Genomic DNA, 23,378 nt, shown 5'->3' with positions numbered 1-23,378 from the left:
GTCAACACTTTATGAACATTGTTACTCAGCTGATAGAGTTGTGCCCTTCCTGATGGCTTGTCGTACAGAACTTGTAAGTCGCTTTGGATAAAAGCGTCAGCTAAATGACTAAATGTAAATGTATTCCCCCTCAAATGTATATACTCTATTATTACTAGATCTGGTATGTCATAAATGTCTAGATGTAACATTACTGTCTATGTACCTATGTAAACGAGACGAAAGTTAAGTTGAAAATGGGGGATCTATGTAAACGAGACGAAAGTGAAGTTGAAAATGGGGGACCCTGATGTAAACGAGATGAAAGTTAAGTTGTGTATGTGTCGTAAACGAGAGAGGGAGCGAGCGAGAGAGCCCCCCCCCCTCATGCAGGAGTGCAAATACTTGACAGTCCGTCCAGGCCACTAATACTTGTCTACGCCACGAAGCCCCGCCTCAAACCCGTCCACGCCTGGCTCTGCGAGTAGGGGGTATCTGCAGAGCCGCAGAGCCAGGCTGGACGGGTTTAAGTGGTCTGGACAAGTATAAGTGGTCTGGACAAGTAGTTGCGAATGGGGGGGGGGGGGGGGGGGGGGGGGTTCGTCTCGTTTACATAGGTACATTATACATAGACAGTAATGTTACATCTAGACATGTAATAATAGAGTCAGTGTGTCAACAGTTGGAGGATGTGTGTTTAGTTGTCACTTTGTTCCCTCAAAGATGCTGCTGCCAGCAGCTGGAGAACTAATGGCTGCACGACTATTAGGAATGTCTGACTGCTAACTGTGTCTGACTCTTAACCACCAAAACCTGCAGCACCTATAATGTATATCATGCCAGTTATTCAGACCCTCGCCTGAATAATACTGTTTATTTTTCTCATATTTTTTATATTCAGATGACATTTTATTGCCTGTATTTATGTCTTTCTACTATTACCCTGTCCATACTTGTACCCCCCCCCCCCCCCCATGACACCTACATTTCTCCTTTAACTCACCTGCATGTACATGGGTGGACACACACACACACACACACACTCCAGGGTGTTCTCTGACTATAGCTGTTAGTCATCCCGCCTAAATGGTTTAGTCTCTGACCACCTAAAGGACAACTTCTTAATTTTCAGGATTTGTAATCATACTAAATATGTTGTCATCTACGCCGGACGCGTATCGCTGGAAAGAAACTCCGGAGACTGTCTCATGCTTTCCTCCGACGCATGTGCGGCCAGCCTGGCAGCGCAGATTCTCACTGGGAGAGTAACGTGTGGAAGGTCGCACTACCTCTCTCATTGTACTGTACTTGTCTAATAGCCCTTCAAGAGCAACGGGTACAGGGTCGATATGACCCTGATGTAAACGAGACACTAATCTCTCTACCCCGCGCTCGGTTGCTAACTTGCTATTGTTTTTTTACAGTCTGCCGTGAACATGGGAAATAATTGCGACAGCTCTGCTGTACACTGGGAACCTTGGTTGCTATGCCCACACAAAACCGCAAAACTTCACCCTGGACTCCGGTTTTCAAAGACCGGGGTTGCAGTGTAGCAAATCCCCGGTTGTGTGTGGCCGAACAGTGCAACTGCGCACATACAATCATGGTTATATTAAATCCAGCGCTCGTGTGGACTGGGCAACTTGCCTGCCATTACGTTTCGTTCTGAAAAGCGAAACTGACCCTGAAAACGAAACGAAAATGGCCCTGTGTGTAACTGCAGCCGTCTCTGTGCTAACAGTCACGTTTTCAGTACGAGAAGACAAGACAAAACTTCTTTCTCTGGTCTGCATCCCCTTAACAATTGTGTGTATTGAGCCGTACTGTATTGTACCCATTCTGCAATCTTGTTGCAATAAAGTTTTCATTCACACTCAAAATCTGTGTTCATTTTTTATTTTGCATACTAATGTTCTGTGTCTTGAGTCGTACTTGTATTGAAAAACTGATTTTATGTCTGAGGAGAAGACCGGTACTCATCATCTTCGTCTCCACAAAAAGAAAAATTACATGTGAAGTATGTTGTGTGCCAGGTTCAAACAGTGCTGTATATGTACAGTTTATTCCTACTCCTATCCAAGCTCCGGGAGGGTCATCAAAGAGAAGTCGGGTCATCAAAGAGAAGTCTCCTATTCTTAGTCCTTGCCCCACAATGGTGGAATAACAAAAAGAAAAATGACATGTGAAGTATGTTGTGTGCCAGGTTCAAACAGTGCTGTATATGTACAGTTTATTCCTACTCCTATCCAAGCTCCGGGAGGGTCATCAAAGAGAAGTCGGGTCATCAAAGAGAAGTCGCCTATTCTTAGTCCTTGCCCCACAATGGTGGAATTGTCCTAATAAACTAACCTACACTGTAGCACTCAACACTTTATGAACATTGTTACTGAGACGAAAGTTAAGTTTACTCTATTATTACTAGATCTGGTATGTCTAGATGTAACACTGTATGGGTACAAGTTTACTCTATTATTACATGTCTAGATGTAACATTACTGTCTATGTATAATGTACCTATGTAAACGAGACGAACCCCCCCCCCCCCCCCCATTCGCAACTACTTGTCCAGACCACTTATACTTGTCCAGACCACTTATACCCGTCCAGCCTGGCTCTGCGGCTCTGCAGATACCCCCTATTGGGCTCTGCGGCTCTGCAGATACCCCCTACTCCCCCTTGTGAACGTGGAAGGGTTAAAAGACACGCCCGCATATCCAGCGCTTGCGCAGTCTACTGAAAACACGTTTTCTTGCATGTACACACTCACGAGTCACAACACCGACACATTGTTGCTTGTTTATCGGCTCTGGCATGCAATTAATATTTGGCGCATTTGTCGCTGCGACCGAACTTGTTGGCGGAATCGACAGTATCGACTTGACTGATCAGAATTCGCGGATTGTTTTGGAGCGTGTTTTCTCATTTAACGATGTTTCACTTTCAACAACAGACATTCAGGAATTTCAATATCAATTTCCACACGATAAATGAGAGAATTGCCTTTTCAAGTGGTGATCTCATAACAGGTCAAATTTCATTCGATCTTACAAAGAAAACGAAGATTAATTCTATAGAAATGACACTAAAGGGAATGGCAAATGTTAGCTGGTCTGTCTCTGGCGGAGGATCTAAACGGAATCGACGGAGACGGAGACAAGTTAGTGCAAAAATTAAATTCTTCAACTTCAAAAGTTTTATCATACAAGGAAACAACGGTAGGTCATGCATTCGATTGCAAGGTTTTGGTATGGATATTGCAAGCAATCACCACCCAGGAATGCAGTGACACAAGTTATAGACACAAGCTACACTCTTCATGGGACCAAGTAAGGTTTCGTCGATAATCCAATTTACAGTTACCCGCACCCCACCCAGCCACCTCCAATGTACAGTTTCCCGCACCTCACCCACCCACCTCCAATGTACAGTTTCCCCACCTCACCTACCCACAACCCACCTACCCAACCTCCTCCAATGTGCAGTTTCTTCGTCAAACGTATATTCTCTTTTTTACTCTTTTTGTATCACACTGTATTTGTAAATCTGGTATGTCATACATGTATAGATGTAGCAGTACTGTCTGCCTGTCTCTGTATGTCATATGTTATGATTAATTGAAAATGGGGGACCCTGATGTAAACAAGACGAAAGTCTTGCTCTGGTCTGCATCCCCTTAACAATTGTGTGTATTGAGCTGTACTGTATTGTACCCATTCTGCAATCTGTTAATAAAGTTTTCAGTCAATCAATTACTAACAGGAGCACTCATTCAAGAGTACTACGACTAGACTATGCTTGCACGGTTGCACCTCATGGTACCAAAGCACCTCAAAGGCACAAAACAAGACTACAAACATCACAAAACAAACTGGTCAGACTACTGCTTGACCTAACTCCTAAAACCCACCTCACCCCGGCCCACTTTGACATCCTAGGATGGCTTAGAGTAGACGACAGACTACAGCAGCTTGCAATGGGCCTGGTCTACAAGATACACTACACCACTAAGATACCCATGTACATGTCGAAATACTTCCCAAAGGTCAGTGAATTCCACGACCACAACACCAGAGGGAGTTCCACAAATCATGTTCAACCCAGATTCGGCTCAAACAAGGGACCATTATGAATTGAAAATGGGGGACCCTGATGTAAACGAGACGAACGTCTCTCTGGTCAGCATCCCCTTAACAATTGTGTGTATTGAGCCGTACTGTACTGTCTGTACCCATTCTGCAATCTGTTAAATAAAGTTTTCACACGTTTTACAATTATGCCACAACAATGTGGAACGCCCTACCCACAGCCGTAAAATAATGTGAATCCCTACCCACCTTCAAAACCGCCCTCAAAGAGCACCTTTGAGGTGCAATTCGAAACTGGCCCTCGTAAATGTCCAAACCACCCAACCCCCTCCTAATGTACAGTTTCTTCCTCCTCGAATGTATATATTTTCTATTAGGATCTCTGTTAAACAGTACTGTATATTTGTATATCTTGTATGTCATAAATGTAACAGTACTGTATATCTGCATGTCGTGTATGTCATAAATGTCATGATGTATATCTGTATGTCATAAATGTCATTATGAATTGAAAATGGGGGACCTGATGTAAACAAGACGAAAGTCTTTCTCTGGTCTGCATCCCCTTAACAATTGTGTGTATTGAGCCGTACTGTATTATTGTACCCATTCTGCAATCTGTTAATACAATTTTCAATCAATCAATCAATCACTCTTTTATTCTCTCCAGCAATTGATGGTTCCACAAAACTTGAGCCTGGCACCCATGTGTACCCGTTTACATGCCAAGTCCCTGATGGGTGCGTATCCTGTTCAGCTAGGCCTAAATTATCCCTGAAAAAATTGTATTGCACAAAAATGTAATGAAAAATCTGCCCTGATGTATGAACATGGAAAAGTTTCCCCCAAAGCTAAAACATTGTTTATGATGTCATCAAGAGACATAGCCTACTACTGTTTAAGGGAGCTGTGAGAATGGGAGACCAACTTGACTTTGACTCTTGATTTCTGATCTTTTGGGATGTTATGTATCAATTCAACGTTCTAAAATCACAAGGCTATAAATGTTTTTTAATATTATTTACTTGCATTTATATAGCGCTTTTCTAGACACTCAATGTAGGGTGGAAATGGCCTCCTTCACCACCACTGGTAGCACCCAAAATTGGGCTACGCAGGCTCAATGGCTACCATACACTGGCACCCGGCACACATCACACTACACAATGGCTGAACGACTCAGGAGACAGGGATTGATATCGGCCAATTAAGGGGAAATAACACTCTAAAGGGACCCATGTTTATTTCCTGTTGCAATGGTTACTAACTCAATAGATGACAGGAGACAAACGTGGGTCCAAACTGTTCCCTAGCAACAGAATTCCACTGAATTGTGAATTCAGTTTGAAGGTGGATTTTCATTGAAAACCTACGTACATACTGGTATTAGCTATAGCACTGTTCTATGCTGATTGTTGCAAGATTTCACCCAACCTCTTGTTCTTAATCTCCAAATCCAATGATTCATACAGAGACTTCCCATCATCCTTCCGTGGGGCTCATGGTCAAATAGTCTACACATTAACAGTGGGCATCGACAGGCCTTGGCATCTCGCCAAAGACTTTGTGACAGACTTGAACTTTGTAAACCACATCGACGCCAACCGCCGCGACCTTATGGTAAGTGTCCTCCCATTGACCATATTCACACGGCAGCCATTTTGCTCCTATGGACCTATAGGATCAGTGCTCTCATAAGTGAAATGTTTTTTTTTGTCAAAATGACGACAATACCTAAGGTCTTTGGCACTCGTTTCAGGGAGCCAGCACTTGGTGTTAGGGGTGCACGATATTGATTTTTTTGACCCCGATACCGATAACTTTCTGCTCCTCAAGACCGATACCGATAACCGATATTTATTGTATTATAATTTTTTTTTAAATGTATATTCCTGTAGTTTTGACCTAACCAGATGTATCATGACATGAGCGTTACTACTATGAACAAAACAAAGCCAAGACAACAGTTTGACTGATAAAGTGACCATATTTATTTTTCCAAATAAATATAATTTGAATCAGAAAATTCACAATCCGTCAATAACTTATAATACATCCAACCTAACAAGTCACCTGCAACATCACCACTGTTGCAACTCCTGATGAATTTAAAATGGGGGACCCTGATGTAAACAAGACAAAAGTCTTTCTTTGGTCTGCATCCCCTTAACAATTGTGTGTATTGAGCTGTACTGTATTGTACCCTTTCTGCAATCTGTTAATAAAGTTTTCAATCAATCAATCAAACCACTACGATGGTGTGTTAACACTTTGCCGCCCAACCACGAGTTAACTCGTGTTTCGATTCCACCCGTTGAGGACCAGAGCCACGAGTTAACTCGTGGCAAGTTGTTATTGTTTTATTCCATATTAATAACGGTATTAACATCGCCGATCGACTTGCAGGACCTACCCGCATATTTGATTTTCGAAACATGCAATACCGGCCAGATCCAGCCAGATTTTTTTTTACTGTCTGTGGGCGTTTCATATGAGCCTCGATCCCACCGAACATACTCCACACTCCGAACGCAGATTTCAGCCTGGAATAATGGGATTTATGATTAGCCAATGGACATATCGATCTACCAGATTCCGATGACTAATGACGAAATGCTGCCGGCGATCACATGGCCTGACGTAGGGCTGGGCGATATGGCCAAAAACGTTATCGCGATAAAATTATAAAATTATTTTCATATAACTCGATATAGATAATTATCGTCGATACAATGTCTGTCAAGTTTAATTAACTTCTTATGCCCGGCGCCGATGGACGGGCTATTAATAGACTTGTTTTGCTGCTGCGAATGTCTCGAGTTGATGTCGTCATCAGTCCGCGCACGTTAGCAGTTAGCCAGAGCAAGCGGTGTATCCAATGTACTAAATATGACCCTAAAATACTCCGTTCCTCCCCAATACATTGCAACGACGTCCACTGCATACCCCACACTACTCTAACCGTTACCTCAGAATTCACGCCACACACCCACTCGGCACGTAAACTATAAAATAGCGCCGTGCAAGCTAATTATCCTAGCCAGCCTTGTTTCCAATACTAACTATTACCCTAAAATACTCTGTTCCGCCCCAATACATTGCAACGACGTCCACCGTATACCCCACACTACTATAACCGTGGCCTCAGAATTCACGCCACACACCCACTCGGCACGTAAACTATAAAATAGTTTCGTGCAAGCTAATTATCCTAGCCAGCCTTGTTTACTACTTGAGTCCTACCTCCGGGTCTCCTTCCGGGTCTCCTTCCGCTGTCGGCCATCTCCTTCACTGATTGGTTGTTAGTGCGTGTGCTCATATCCAAGCTTGGAAAATCGATATATCGAAACTTTGCGACCACGTTTCATGTTTATTCCGAGGAAATAATTTATCGCGATAGTTATCGTTATCGTTTTATCGCCCAGCCCTAGCCTGACGGTAGGATACTATTCACCCAAATTACAGCTGGATTGGACATTGTTTTAAAACGCAACGTGATCGATCAATGAAAATAGCTATTTGAACACACACTGTATTGCTAATCAATAATATTAATCGGCGTCCCCCGCCGCCCCCATTTCATCCATAGATGCTCTGTAATAGTCCGGATGCTACGCAGTTTGTTTTATTTCATTCGTATATATACAGCAGAAATGGCGTTTGATATAACGTGACTAGCCTTTAGCCTATTATCTAGCTCCCCAGAAAAAAGACGAGGCGAAAACCGCGATAAACCTTATATTCACGGCGCTATAAAATGACAACCAACCGATGGATTTTTATTTTCTTTAAGCCATTATGAAGGCACGGTTTATGCACTCAAGTGACAATGAGAATGGACAGATAGCAATACTATAAAGTATATAGCTGTTAGAAAGTACATCAGTTTGTTGACAACGCTCGGTCCTCTGGACTATAAATCGCCTCAGGACTTTGGTCGTCAATGTGTTAAAAGCCTGCGACGACGCGCGAGCAGCTAAAGCTACTGTGAATCCAAAGCCAGCTACAAAGGAACCCGCAGCGCTTGTACCTATTGACGAGGCGTTTGCTAAATTAAAGAAGTTTGACAGAAATGACCCAAGGGCTCAAACCGCTAGCTTTTAAGCAGTGCTTGGTGGTGCAAATTAACCTGGCTACTACGGAGCAATAAGTGACTGCGTATTCAACCGAGGGTTGCATCACAGTCATGAAAGGGGCTAGATTTGCAGCAGCTTTAGCTGCACGTGCGTCGCCGTAGGCTGTTAACACACCATCGTAGCAGGTGACTTGTTAGGTTGGATGTATTATAAGTTGTTGCCCTTTTCCCTCCTCGTGGAACTTCTGCATTGCATTTGTTACAAATAGCAAGCAAACTTTTTTCCTCTGAAACTATTCCCACACTACTGACGCCATCTTTGTTTACATCCGCGCTGCTTCGAAACGTACGTGGCTACGTCACAGCCAAGAAAGGGAGCGCTGGATTTGTGTAAAACACCCTCTTCCTAAACCACACGCTATCAGTCGTACCACAGTACTGGCAAAACGGGAGGAGCCTACAGTAAAAACAAACGCCCTTCATCCCAATTTACCAAAAATATATGTTATATTATCGGAGCCATCAATAACGTTATCGGGTTTATCGGGATGACGTCATAATTGCTGATATCGGCCCGATAATTATCGTGCATCCCTACTTGGTGTTGTTGTCAAAATATGTAATTTGCTCAACTGAGTTTCCGTAGTAGTTCAGCATAAACTCTGTGCAAGGCAAAGTAGAGACATCTGCAGACACGCTAGACATACCTTAGTTTAGTGACACATCACACATCCACTGAAAAAAGGCAAAGTGTTTTCCTCTGCCCACACCAAACACAGGAAGTGGGAGAGTAGGATAGTGGTGGAGTCATCACACACACGGTTTACTGCCTCATCAGAAAACACACACACACACACACGCACATGCACACACACACACACACACACTACTATGGACCAACCTGTCCTGTAGCATCATGTACATTGTTACTTAACTTGTATATTCTTGTACTGAACTTTTAAATCTTTTTTAACTTGGAAGTTTTCTTGTTTCACTGCGCCATATCACCAAGCCAAATTCCTGTGTACATTGTACATTTGATGGACACATTTATTCTGATTCTGACGACGAGTGCAATTGTAACCTGTGTTTTGGCCTCACACAGCTCGTCTCTTTGTGTCTCGAACACGGGCCTAGAGATAATAATGGTAATAGTTGATGATATTGACAGTCAAAGGAAGCTGATAACTAAGGTTAAATTAAAATATCACATCATGCTGTTCACTGCCTACTGCCCCTTTGCCTAATAGTTCAACTACAATTGTCTCTTTGTCTCTCTGTTGGTGTTGTTGCTGTGTAGGCCTCTCTTGCAGGCTCAAACAGTATGACCCTGTGTTGTCTGTGGTGTGCCTCAGGTCCCATCTCAATGACCGTCCGCCTGGAAAGGAGTGGCTTTGTACCTGGTATTGTAAATCATACAACTTTGTGTGTGTGTGTGTGTGTGCGTGTGCGTGTGCGTGCGTGCATTTTCAACCTGGTGCCAAAACCCCGTACACTGGGATTCGATACCATTAACACATTGACCGCCGGGGGTTGTGCCCATCTCATACCCCTCTCTGCCACCGTTAAAAGCCTATGGAGATGTTTACCTTCTTTGCAGGGCTATAACTTTTTAAATTGTATTGCTATATTGACATTACTATGGCCCATTCAACATCGATTATCTATCGTTCAGGATGTGGGAACGTTATACTTTTTCATTCATACATTGTTGTGTTAATACCTTCGAGAATATAAGTATGTTTTTAATCTTTTCTGCTGTAATTCCAAAACGCTAGTTATAGGCCCAAACACATGATAGATTATCGATTGCCGTTTCTTTCCCCATACACGCTATATTAAAAAATTCAAAGGTATATGATCGGTATACATTATGCGTGGAGGAAAGGGGGGGGGGGTCGTTTATAATTCCTTGATCATCAGTAACGGCTTTATGTAGTATAGGTGATATATTGATCAGATGGTTTGCAGTGAATTATTTTTTTATTAGCGACCTGAATTCATATTTCATCAACCGAGTCTACCATTGGGAAACCAGCCCCATCAGGAGCTCAGATGTGAAAAAAGCGCCCCCTACCGTCTCCCAGATGGAAATGCACCTTTTTGGAATGGACTCAATGAAAATGGATGAGAAATTTCTTTTCCGGAATCCACATTTTACTTCTCACGCATGTAACCGGAGATGATCCCAGTCATTGTGGAGCCTCAGAACAGCGTGTAATATGTGTTTTACAGTATGTGCGTTGGATCAATAAAAGGATCGATTTTTGGAATGGCGATCAGGAATTGGAATAATCTTTTTGGATACCATCTGATCTCAGGTAAGGAATCTATTTTACCAGTCTTAGGATAATCAGACCTGTTTTCACTGAGATATAAGCTTTTCCCCTATGTGTCATATGGCTGTTTGGCTGTGCGAGCGATCAGGAAATATATCAGATCAGATATCAGATTGCGGCCCCAGCGTGCATACGTACACATATACTATCAATAATCTAGCGTTTATTTGAAAACGATTCATAAATAGGCTGAAAAATTAGAACGTTTTTTGTGTATTCTAGAATATTCAGTTTATTATGGAATATTTTTATTTTCCTTGAAAACGAGGGCTTTTCAAGATGCTATAAAACGGAAATTAACCGATAAAAAAACAATCCGCTTCGACAATGCTGACTGGAAAATGAGTCATTGATAAGCGACGGGCAGATTAGACACATAGCCATAATTTAAAACATAGATTAGGCGATATTAACGCTAACATTGAAGTGGATGGTGGGCATTCAAGCACTAAATCGTGCGCCCCCTGCTGGGCACTGAAAGTGTTAACTCTTTCAGTGCCACGCCTGGTTTTCCATTTTACCGCTTGAATGCCACCATCCGCGCCAATGTTAACGTTAATATCGCCTAATCTATGTTTTAAATTATGGCTATGTGTCTAATCTGCCCATCGCATTATCAAAGACTATTTTCCAGACAGTGCTGTGAAGGCAGATTGTTTTTTTATCGCGTCGTTGCCGTTTCAGAGCAGTTAGAAAAGCCCCCGTTTTGATATAAAAAACAGCTCATTCTGGAGCATTCTATGAAAATCGTCTTTTAGTGGAATATTCCACAACGTTGATATTCGTCGGCCTTTTTATGAATCGTTTTCAAATAAACGCTAGATGATCAATATTATACGTGCACGCACGCACATTACGGCCGCGCGCGGATAATCGCCTCGTTGATTTCCTCTCGGAGTTTTACATTGAAACCAAAAGAAGACATTTCACAAAACAGCTTATAACTTCATCAAACTTACTCTGATTATCCTACCACTGATAACATAGAGTCCTTACCTGACATCAGATGGTATCCAACTGGTATATTCCAATTCCTGATCACCATTCGAAAAAATCGATACGTGTATGGATCCAACGCGACACAGTGGATCTCCATGATCCGCGGGGATCTGAGGCTCCAGAATGAACTCTAGTAACCCCTGCTGGATCAGTGAACTGGAAAATGTGGAGTACCGGATTTTTTTCCCCATTCATTTTCATTGAGTCCATTCCAAAATCACTTATGTCATCTGGGAGACGACAGGGGGCGCTTTTTTCCACAGTGATCACCGGCGCAGCTCGGCAATACTCGGGTAGGCTCGGGTGATGCAATAATTTTTCAGATCGCAAAAAAAAAAAAAAATTAAAAATTCCGAGAAATCTCGTGAGTGGCTAGCAACCACCTATAAAAAAACACGAGAAATCTCGTGAGTGGCACTGAAAGAGTTAAAGGTTCATGCTTTTCCCCATCTCTGGCTGACATCACCATTGTTTTTTTAACTTATATTTTTATTTGCATTTTTGATTTACAAACATCTCAGACAATACAATTAAACAGACAGAAACAATAAAGAAAAAATTATAACATCCAAAAGAATAGTGATGCACCGATGTGAAAATGGTGGCCGATACCGATAACCGACATTAATATTGCTGTTCTGGCCGGCACCGACATCCACCGATGTCGACATCTCTGCACAGAAAACACTTTTTTATGATAATCAAACAAAGAGCTACTTTCCAAAACGCATACGTTTTTTTTTTTTACTTTTGTACCTTATTTTCAGAAATTACTGATATTTTGAAACAATTTAAGGCCAAAACATGTAAAAAGAGAAAATAATATTACATTTTAATTAAAAAAAAAAAAAAAAGGAAAAAATTATATCGGCCCATATCGGCCCTATCTTGATATTTCAACGGTCAATTCTATCTTTACCTTGTTTATTTATATTTCAATTTATTTTATAGTTCCCTTGTACCCGTCTAACAGGTACCCATACTTCTACACCAAACAATTAAATGTCTACCATTACATCTTTTCTCTTCAAAGAGCAACTAATAACATTTACAGTATCATTCATTGCAATATATACCCTTCAGAAAGACAAAAGGGAGCTTCAATAATAGCCTATATCATCAACCTACTATGTAATCTGTTCTAAGTATTGCCTAAACCCAGCCCAGCATTTATCAAAGAGACGTGGTTTTTTCTTAAGATTGAACATTATTTTCTCTGATGCCATGTACGAAGAGATTTCACTAAGCCACATAGACATGGGGGGGGGATTCAGCACTTTTCCACAGCATGGCAATACACTTGTTCCCTGCAATCATGGCCAATTTAATGATCCGCACCTTGCCTCTCTTATCTGGAGAAATGTCAGACATGTCTCCTAATAATGCTAATTTAGGTGTACATGGGATCTCAAGGCCTGTGACCTCTTCGAGAGTCTCCCAAATTGAGCCCCAGTAAGGTCTCAGTTTGTTACATTCCCAGAACATGTGGAGCAGGCTACCTGTTTCCGTTGAGCACCTAGGGCAAAGGTCAGAGATAGCCTCATTCATCCTGTGAAGTCTTTCCGGCGTAAAATAGGTTCTATGGAGAATGTTAAATTGCATAAGTTTATGTCGAGTGTTATATGAAAAAGATAGTGCAGACTCACATAGTGATTCCCATTCATCTTCATCAAAGGTACAGTCCAGGTCCCGCTCCCATTTGTTCTTGGCATTTAGGGGTATAATTTCTGTACTGGTCAGGATTCTATCATATGTTAATGATAGGATGCCTCTAGTGTGAATAACTCCTTTTAGAACATCATCTATGAGGAGGGGATTTGGAAGAGTGGCATTTCCTCCCTGACCTGTACCTATGAAGTGTCTGACCTGTAGGTATTTAAAGAAATTAGTAGTTGGAAGGTGGAAGGCGGCACGTAACTGTTCAAAGGACATGAGTATATTATTATCAAATAGGTCCCCAAAAGTTTTAATTCCCTGAGTGTACCACTTCTTGGTGATGCCATCTCTAAGTGATTCTGGCAAAGCTGGATTGTTGTGGAAGGGAGTCTTCCTGTGAAATGCAATAAAGCTACCAAGATGTGTCTGAATCTCAAACCATGTTCTTGCTGTGTGTTTAATAAATGGGTTATCTGAACAGTTCTTCAGGGTGTGGTACTTCCTGATAAAAGGAATTCCGGCCAGCGGTACGTCCATCATATGGCATTGTTCTATTTGTCTCCAGGCAGGGGAATTAGTCGACTCATTCTGCCAAATCCACAGAGCCCTTGTCTGTGCAGCCCAGTAATAGCGTTGGAAGTCCGGGAGTTTCAGTCCACCACACTGGGGGGAATTATATAGGGTTTTAATTTTAATTCTAGGGACCTTCCTTCTCCATATGAATGCAGATATTATCCTTTGTAATTTCTTGAAGAAGTTCTTATGTATAGATATAGGGAGGGTTTGAAAAAGATAGAGGAATTTAGGTAGGATGTTCATCTTAATGCAGTTCACACGTCCGATTAGCGAGAGAGGCAGCTGCATCCATCTATCTAGGTCCTTCTCCACCTTTTTAAGTAGTGGGTCATGATTTAGTAAGAAAATTGTATCTATTTGGTTCGGGATTTTTAGACCCAAATATGTTACAAATTGTGAGTTCCACTGGAAGGGGAAATTGGACCTTGGCATTTTTTCGGCTAGTGAGTTAAGTGGCATGGCCACGCTTTTTTGTGCATTAATCTTGTAGCCTGAGATTACATTATACTTTGACAGTGTTTCCATAAGGGCAGGCATGGATGAGTCGAGATTGGTTAGAAACAGGACTATGTCGTCCGCGTATAAAGAGATGACATGGCTCTCAGGACCCACCTTGATCCCACTAATAGCTTTATGTGACCTTATTGCTATTGCCAGGGGTTCGATTACCAGCGCAAAAAGTGTCGGGGAAAGAGGGCAACCCTGCCTAGTACCGCGCCTTAGAGGGAAAGAAGGTGAAATCTCTGAGTTGGTCTGTATCCTGGCTGTAGGGTTAAGGTACAGCATATGGATCATTCTTAGCATATTTGGGCCAAAGTTCATTTTTTGTAGAACAGCGAAGAGAAAGTGCCACTCTACTCGGTCAAATGCCTTCTCCGCGTCCAACGAGATCGCTATGACTGGGTCTTCTATGGATTTGGCACAATGCGTCAAGTTAAGAAATCTTCTCACGTTGTCTATTAATGAGCGATTTTGTATGAAACCGGTCTGGTCCGTATTAATAAGTGAGGAGGTTACTCTCTCAAGTCGAGTGGCTATGATTTTAGTAAATATTTTATATTCGTTGGAAAGGATCGAAATTGGTCTATACGACCCGCATAAGGTAGGGTCCTTCCCTGGTTTTGGCAGGACTATAATAAGAGCTTGCTCAAGGGTATCAGGTAGTTGGTCATTCTCCATAGAGTAGTTGAACATTTCTAGGAGAGGGTCTATCAATTTGCTAATAAATGCCTTGTAGAAGTCTATGGAGAAGCCGTCCGGCCCTGGAGCTTTCCCTGGCGTCAGTTTTGATAAGGCATCTAGTATTTCTTGCTTAATTATCGCCTCGTCAAGGACCCCCCTTGTGCCTTTTGTTATCGTAGGTATGTCTAGGTTGTCCAAGAACTCACACATCTCCTGTCTCTTCTCCCCCTGCGAGGAGTAGAGAGACTTGTAGAAGTCTGAGAAGGCCCGGTTTATGAGCAGTGGGTTCCGGGTCAACTCCCCTTTGTCGCTTACCCTAATGGCCGGAATACACCTAGCGGCATCCTCCCTTCTAATTTGCCACGCTAGTAGTTTCCCTGCCTTGTCACCCTGCTCATAGTAGCGATGTTTCAACCTTGACATAGCGTTTTCTACCTCTCGCGAGGTGATAGTGTTATATTCTGCCTTTTTTGCCGTTATCTGAACCAATAAGGTCTGTGATTGTAATAGGGAGTGTTGATTTTCAAGCGCTTTTATATCAGACTCTAGTGAGCGTAATTTGGTTTGATATTGTTTCTTTTTCCAGGAAGAGTAACTAATAATGTAGCCTCTTATGTAAGCTTTAAGGGTCTCCCAGACTATAGCTGGTGAGGCCGAGCCCCTATTACTCAATAAATACCAGTCCAACTGTTTGTTAATTAATTTGACAAAATCCTCATCGTTATTTAGAAAATTAGGAAACCTCCAGCGTTTGGAGTTTGTATGAGAGTCGCTTAAGGCTATTTTAGTCAAAAGGGGGGCGTGGTCTGAGTGTGTCATGGCTAAGTATTCGCAGGACGAAACAAGATGGAGTTTTGCTGTATGTATAAAGAACGTATCAATCCTAGAGTAGCTGTTGTGCATGTGTGAGTAGAAGCTGTATTCCCTTTGAGATGCATGCCCCTCCCGCCATGTATCCAACAAATTAAGATCGACATCACCATTGTGATACATGATGGTTAGGCCTTTGTGTTTTCCTCAGTGATGGATTCTCTTTTGTCGGTCATCAGCGTTTTGTACTTGCTGAAGCTTCTCTCTGTATAATTATTTTGTAAGTTTAAATATCAACCACCGTTTTAAAGTCTTAGTGAAGATTGATTTATATGAAAACCGATGTATGTATAATTTAGCTAGCTCGCCAACGTTACTGTGATTAAAGCAAACTTTATATATATTAAATTTTTTATTTTTTTTATTACATTTTTTTCAGGGGGGCTGGGAGGTTGGCTGGGAGGCCCGCCCCACCAAGGCAATGGTAGCGGAAACACTATACAAGAACCACATCAGTTATTTCCTTAAAGTGACCTTTATTTTCCTCGTTCCTTTAAAGGAAAACTCCAACATTTTGGGAAATTAGCTTATTTGCCATCTACCCTGGAGTTAGACAAGAAGATACATACATTTTTCTTCTCTGTGCATGCAGTAGGAGTAGGAAGACGTTGGGAACTAGGCTAATGGAGGAACCTACTTCCAGTGACTGACGCTAAGCTAGGCTAACGGTGCACGTCTTTCTACTCCTACTGCATGCACAGAGAAGAAAAAGGTATGTATCTTAACACTCCCAACTCCGCGCCGGTGCATGAGGAAGGATAATAACGATAATCTAGCGTTGATTTCAGGAAGATTCGATAATCAGGCGAACAATTACAACGTGATAACTGGATTTCACTAAAGGGCTATTATCGCGTCTTTTCCTGGGATTACTAAGAATCACCCAAACTATACTCATATTCAAAACGGTATAAAACGGAAATGTATGGATGAAAAAACAATCAGTTTTTTGCATGTTGACCAGAAGCAACTCACTGATAATCGACGGTGTTATTAGATCCATAGCTATAATATTTAATATATTTTAAGCACTCGCAAGTTTCGCAGTCTCCCCATTGCCTTACAGCGATTTCTACCCAGAAGTTACAGCGACCCCTGGCGCTGAATGAGTTAAATTAAAAACAGTTGGATAATAATAATAATAATATAATAATGCAGGACTTTAGAGAAGTCTTTATTTGGCATGCAAACGACACACACATGCGATGGGCGGCACACACACACACAGGAACACACACACATGCAATTCTTTGTGTCGCCGATGTGATTGAGTCTCTGCACTTGACCCATCCCGTCGTCCTTCCCCCCCAAGGACAGCCGGGATCAGATAGGGCGTCGGCGAGGTACCGAGCCCCGGGGACCAATCCAAGTGCTCCTGCCGGTCTTCGACAGCGTTAACGATCTGTTTTTGTGCATGTTTTTCCATTGGGTTTCGCTTATCGGGGGGAGGGGGGGGGGGGACCCTTGCGAGCACGGGGAGAACATGCGAACTCCACACAGAAAGGCCTGGGAGATACCTCACCTGGGTACCTGGCAACACGGAAACCTGATCCCCAAGCGGGAATCGAACTCTGGACCTTCTTGCTGTGAGGCGACAGTGTTAACCACTACACCACCGTGCCGCTACTGTAGATATGTAGATACTGAGGTAGGGAGGTTTGTGATCATGTTCTTCATTTAAAAACAGTTACATACTGAGGCAGGGAGGTTTATGATCATGTTCTTAAATTAAAAACAGTTACATACTGAGGCAGGGAGGTTTATGATCATGTTCTTCAATTAAAAACAGTTACATACTGAGGCAGGGAGGTTTATGATCATGTTCTTAAATTAAAAACAGTTACATACTGAGGCAGGGAGGTTTATGATCATGTTCTTCAATTAAAAACAGCTACATACTGAGGCAGGGAGGTTTATGATCATGTTCTTAAATTAAAAACAGTTACATACTGAGGCAGGGAGGTTTATGATCATGTTCTTCAATTAAAAACAGTTACATACTGAGGCAGGGAGGTTTATGATCATGTTCTTCAATTAAAAACAGTTACATACTGAGGCAGGGAGGTTTATGATCATGTTCTTAAATTAAAAACAGTTACATACTGAGGCAGGGAGGTTTATGATCATGTTCTTCAATTAAAAACAGTTACATACTGAGGTAGGGAGGTTTGTGATCATGTTCTTAAATTAAAAAAACAGCACCGCCGGCACCTGTACTATCACTGTCCCTATCACCATAACAGTGCTCCCTGCTGGACAACAACACCACCACTTGCCGACAACGGCATGACTGGGGCTCGAACCGGCAACCTTTACCTGTGTAGCCACACTGCCAGACAAGAAAAACCAGGTCAGCCATTCTGTCTCTCAGGAACATGGTTATAGTTTTGTTTGTAGCTTTGAAATCCACAACTGAATGTGTCCAAACCCATGACAGGCCTTTGTAAACTTAACAATCAATTGTCCCAACCCCTGGTGGTACTGTGTAGCTCAATGGTTAGAGTATGGTGTTGCTTGAGGGAATGTAAACAGAACCCACGGTGCTGGCTGGAAGTGACAGCTCGACAAGGGTTATTCTACATACGTGTCGGAAAATGTTGCTTATGAAATATCTTGTAGCTGATATGGCTGTCTAAGAGATATTGTTATGTTTTGAAAACACAGTAACTGTCAGGAATTCCTCATCCTCTCAATGAAATGTCAGTGCAGTTTAAAGTTGAAATCCACAGATTTAAGCGATGACTCCTCTTATTTATGTGGTTGAAATCCACAATGAACGGACTGTGCGAGAGAGCGAGAAACTTCAGCTCAAACTACCAGCTGGGTTACTGGAGCTATATCTACTGACTTAAGGATAATGGTCATCTGTGATCTTCTGATCATGAGTCTGGAGCTTTACCCATGTAGCCATGCTGCCGGACAGTGTTGCAACCCTGCTCTCCACCTGGGTCGTTGTCTAAACCCATTTTACGTGTCCCTGACGAAGACGGACAGGAGCACTTGGATTGGTCCCCACACTGCAGCCCAAGTCTTCTCCCGGCTGCCCTGGGGGGGGCAACGGGATGGGTCAAGCGCAGAGAGACATTTCATTGGCGACTCAATGCATGTATGTGTGTTCCTGTGTGTCGCCCATCTCGCATGTGTGTGTTAATCTACATGACAAATAGAGACTTCTTGACTTCTTCTCTTACACAGACAGCTGGCTATTCCCAGGCAACTATGTTGGTGTAGAAGGAGTATCAATCAAGTAGTTCACATGCGCACTTTCTCGTCACTTTTGTAGGGGAGACCGTTACAATCACGTGCGAGTTCAGCAACGCTTCGTCTCGCACAGCCACTCCGAAGGCGAGCCTCTCTCAGAAACAGATGTTTTACCTCAAGGATAAGGTCAGGCAGAAGATGCACACGAGCGTGTTGACCTCGGTGACGGGGAAGCCCCTCGGTCCTCACACCCCTGACGTGGACAGCGAGATGACGCTCACCATCCCACCCGCCACCGCGCTCACCATCTCCAACTGCAGCCTCATAGAAGTGGACTATGTCATTCAGGTGTGTATCGATCCCAGCGGGATGCTTAGATGATGAGAGGTCAAGACTGCGATCAGATTGGACGCCGATGTACATACTGTAGAGAATCTAAAGTGCACCTGGCACAACAAGGGATACCTGATACTGATTACCGTTTGCTACCTCAGCGTCCAATGTTCTCACAGCCTAAAAGTGCACTCAGACATGTTTTCATTCACAAGCTGATTGACTGAGCTCTTGATAACAAGGACTAACATTGGACAACTGGTCAATTATGAGTATTTATTTAGTGATACAGGTATAAAGACACTACGGTAGTAAGTCATACTGGTCAGTGGTTTAACTAGTAAGAGTAAGTAAGGGATATATATATATATAGATAATATATGGTATGTACAGCATTATTGTACATGCTATCATACAGAGTTATATGGGTAGACTATAGGTAGGTAGTTATGGTTTCAGTGTAAGGCAGTTGTAAATCAAATCAAATCTATTTGTAAGGCCCGACAACACACGTTAATGTCCCCATGGGCTGGACACATCTTCTTTAAACAAGTCAAGAAGAAACATCACAATAAGTCAAGAACAAAACAAGAACACCATAAGGTCCAACCAATTTAAAATAAATGCAAAATAAATGAATGCAACACTCCCAGACATACCCCACGCGAAGGTAAGGAAAAACTCACTAAAACTTAGCAATAGGAAAAAATGCACCACAGGCAATGTGGAGGAGAGAAACCTTAGAAGGGCCATTCAAGGGGGGGTCTCCCTTCTTAGATGTCGGTGATATAGTGTTTCAGACGGACAGTTGGTAAGCATGCACTCATGTGTGTAGTGAAACACAGATGAGTGCATGCAATTGTAGACGGTGAAGGCAGTAGGCAGGTATAAATTGAGTATAGGCAACAGAGTACAGAGTTTGCACAGTATGGGTAACAGAGCTTAGAGTATAGGCAAAAGAGTATATGGTGTGGGGGGTGGGCCTGTCATCGTGGTTCAGAGTTCAGAGTATAATGGTGTGGGGGGTGGGGCTGTCATCATGGTACAGAGTTCAGTGAGATGACAGCTGAGGGGAAGAAGCTGTTCCTGAGTCTGCTTGACTTGGAATGAGATTCCTATAGCACCTTCCAGAGGGAAGGAGGGCAAACAGTGATTGGGATATGGTGTTGTCTAACGTCCTCTTTTCTGTCTCTTTCTCTTCTTCCCCATAGGTCACCCTGAGCGTGAGAGCTGCTTCTGACCTCACGGTGCTCTTTCCCATTACGCTGTGTGATATCCCTGCGTACACTGCCCCACCACCTTATCTGTGGGCTTCTGGGGAAGCTGACCACTCATGATTTGCCATTAGCTTTTTACTTTGTATTTTAACGTGAATTTTCGTTTTTGGAATGAGGTCCTTGTAGACTCTGCCATGTACAATTACGGTACGTAGAATAAGCCATTTAATGGTTGAGTGAGTCAACACGGTCCTCCATTGCCGACCTGTAAATGTGAGGACTGTGTAGACTCCACCATAAATAAATGATGTGCTTATTCCACATACTTGACAGATCCCAAGCTCCACCCATGCTTGATTACTGTTACGTCAGTCAGATGTCACTGGGAACGTTTTATAAAAGTTAGCAAATAGAGTTTCAAGAATCTGTGAATGGGTGAATTCATAATCTCACACATCTAAATTTAACTAAAGAACTAAATTGATCCTGGCAACGTTGCATGATGCCATCAATCTCTGGACCTAAAGGTTTGTAAATTGAGTTTCTCCCAACAACATTATGAATTGGGACTAATGATATAAGCTACATGGTTGGGGACTAGCCATATGGCATATACAGTACAGGAATGGTCTACCGGCTACAGGCTTTGAGTAAGGCTTGTTACCAAGTTAACATGACCTAAGTTACCACTAGCTACCCCTGTGGTAAAAGTAACATCAGTTTCACAGTGTTATTGTGGATATCAAAAATGGTTTTGTTGATAGTTTAGCAAAAGCTAATGTTAGGTTCCTTGGAGATAGCTAGTGTTTGTTTTCATCAGGTCTTCCCATAGACCAGTCTTCCACATATCTAATGCTGGCATTTGAGCTAATATATATATCTAATCCCCAGGCACATCTCCTGCGTGTTCTCCATAGAAAATAATGCCTCAGTGTTTGAGTGCTTCTAGAGTTTGTCAAACTATAGCAGTTTATACTATACTATAGTATAGTCGAGCTATAGCAGGTAGAAACGGTTGCCAAGGTATGATTTGAGGGTCAAGAACAGAAGGCAGTGATTGGGATCAGTTATTTGTACATTACATGGTTGAGTCTCCTCACTCAAAACGATTTAAACTTTTACAGAGTACATCTTTAAAGGTGCTATAGATAACATTTTTATGTGGACTTAAAAAAATGACTTACATGGTTACTTGGTGGCTTGCCCGCTCATCAACTTTGTCTTTTTCAAAATTAGGTTGAACCTAAAATATGATTCTGACAACTAGTATAAACTAGTTTTTTATAAACTAGTTTGACAGTTTGATCTGAATGTAGTTTGTTGGTACAGCGTATGATAATACAATAATTCTGAATGTAATGTGGCTGAATGTTATCTATAGCACCTTAACACATTGAGTGCCAATGACGAGATTAGTCGTTTTAACTCGCCATGCGTTGAGTGCCAAGGCACGAGAAAACTCGTTTTTTAATCGTTATTTCTTTTATTAGCAATATCCATTCATTTTTCATCCATCCAGCCTGACGTTATCATTGGGAATGGGTCTGAGCTCGAAAAGGGCAAATACCGCCGCCTATCGTCTACCGGATGGTATTGCACATCATTGGATTGGATTGGGTGGGCATGTGCATCAGAAAAAAAGTCCGGTCCGGGGTTTTCCCTTCTCTGGCAAGCAGTATCTGTTACCACATTCACTGGGGAGGCTGGGAGCAGCTTTCGATTATGTGTTTTGGACTATAACATTGGATCAATAAACGCGATCAATATTTGGAATGGCGATCAGGAATTGGATTCATCCTTTTGCAGAACATCTGATGTGAGGTAAGGACTCTATTTGACCAGTTTTGGGTTAATCAGATGTTTTTTTCACAGCGATCACAACGTGTGTGTGTGTGTAACGTTAGCGCTAAGCACGGCATGGATAATCGATTTTTCAGCCCGCTTCTCTAACGTGCATAAGTACACATATACTATCAATAGGGATGCTCGATATTGGCTTTTTTACCGATACCGATATACCGATATTGTCCAACTCTTAATTTCCGATACCGATATCAACCGATACCGATATATGCAGGGTCCCCCCCTCCCCCCAAAAAAGGTAATTAACATTACATATCTCTTGTTGTGGAATTAACACAACATTATGCATACTTTTGACAATAAATAAAATCAGAATTTGTTCTTACTTGCTTGCCTGGGTAAATAAAGGTTATTGAAATGTAAAAAAAAATATTATAATTTGAAAACCGATACCGATATTTTCCGATATCACATTTTAATGCCGATATCGGCCAATAATATCGGTAGGCCGATAATATCGGACATCCCTAACTATCAATAATCTAGCGTTTATTTGAAAACGATTCATAAATCAGCCGAAAAATGACAACGTGTTTTGTGTATTCCACTAAAGAGCTATTATCGCGGAATTTCTCTGGAATTACTAGAACTCTCCAAAACTATACTCGTATTCAAAGCGGTATAAAACGGAAATGTACCAATGAAAAAACAATCCGTTTGATACATGTTGACTGCAAGCAAGTCATTGATAAGCAAGGGGTGTTTTAGACCCATAGCCATAATTTAAGATATAGTTTAAGCCTTCGCAAATTTCCCCGACCTCCCATTGACTTCCTTATTGGCACGGTAGCCCTATTATGGTCAAAGGGGCGTGGCTCTGAATGTGTTAAAGGAAGCAAGCAGTGCAATCATTACCTCAAACTGGAGTATTGTAGTTACCTTTGTGGAAGTATGCCAAAGTTTTTAAATGTCACCCAGTGGTTGCCTTTTCATTATTTTGCGTATATCTGCTGAGCAAGGAAGTTCCCATGTGCTGAATTGTGACCTCTGTTAAAGGCAATTC

The 23,378-nt window shown here is 42.2% G+C and overlaps 1 protein-coding gene across 1 annotated transcript; it reads left to right on the top strand.

Annotated features, from left to right (window-relative positions):
- The first annotated feature begins 2,803 nt into the window (after positions 1–2,803).
- Positions 2,804–22,065, top strand: LOC311229142 (arrestin domain-containing protein 3-like). Its single transcript, XM_084315174.1, has 6 exons — positions 2,804–3,194; positions 4,735–4,804; positions 5,537–5,684; positions 9,440–9,542; positions 19,045–19,310; positions 20,507–22,065. Exons 1-6 carry the CDS (start codon positions 2,909–2,911, stop codon positions 20,630–20,632), a joined length of 999 nt encoding a protein of 332 aa, XP_084171300.1. The 5' UTR covers positions 2,804–2,908; the 3' UTR covers positions 20,633–22,065.
- The last annotated feature ends 1,313 nt before the right edge of the window (positions 22,066–23,378 follow it).

The sequence above is a fragment of the Notolepis coatsorum genome (assembly GCF_963971535.1).
Source record: "Notolepis coatsorum genome assembly, chromosome: 1".
Taxonomy (NCBI): Eukaryota; Metazoa; Chordata; class Actinopteri; order Aulopiformes; family Paralepididae; genus Notolepis; species Notolepis coatsorum.
Note: the sequence above shows the minus strand (reverse complement) of the source record. Positions and strands in the feature narration are given on the sequence as shown.

What these genes read in the sequence shown, in the direction of transcription:
- LOC311229142 (XM_084315174.1), top strand. Translation starts at nt 2,909, where the DNA reads ATGTTTCACTTTCAACAACAGACATTCAGGAATTTCAATATCAATTTC. An exon ending in TATCATACAAGGAAACAACG is followed by an intron (nt 3,195 to 4,734) that starts GTAGGTCATGCA and finishes TATTCTCTCCAG; the next exon opens with CAATTGATGGTTCCACAAAA. An exon ending in AAGTGGACTATGTCATTCAG is followed by an intron (nt 19,311 to 20,506) that starts GTGTGTATCGAT and finishes TCTTCCCCATAG; the next exon opens with GTCACCCTGAGCGTGAGAGC.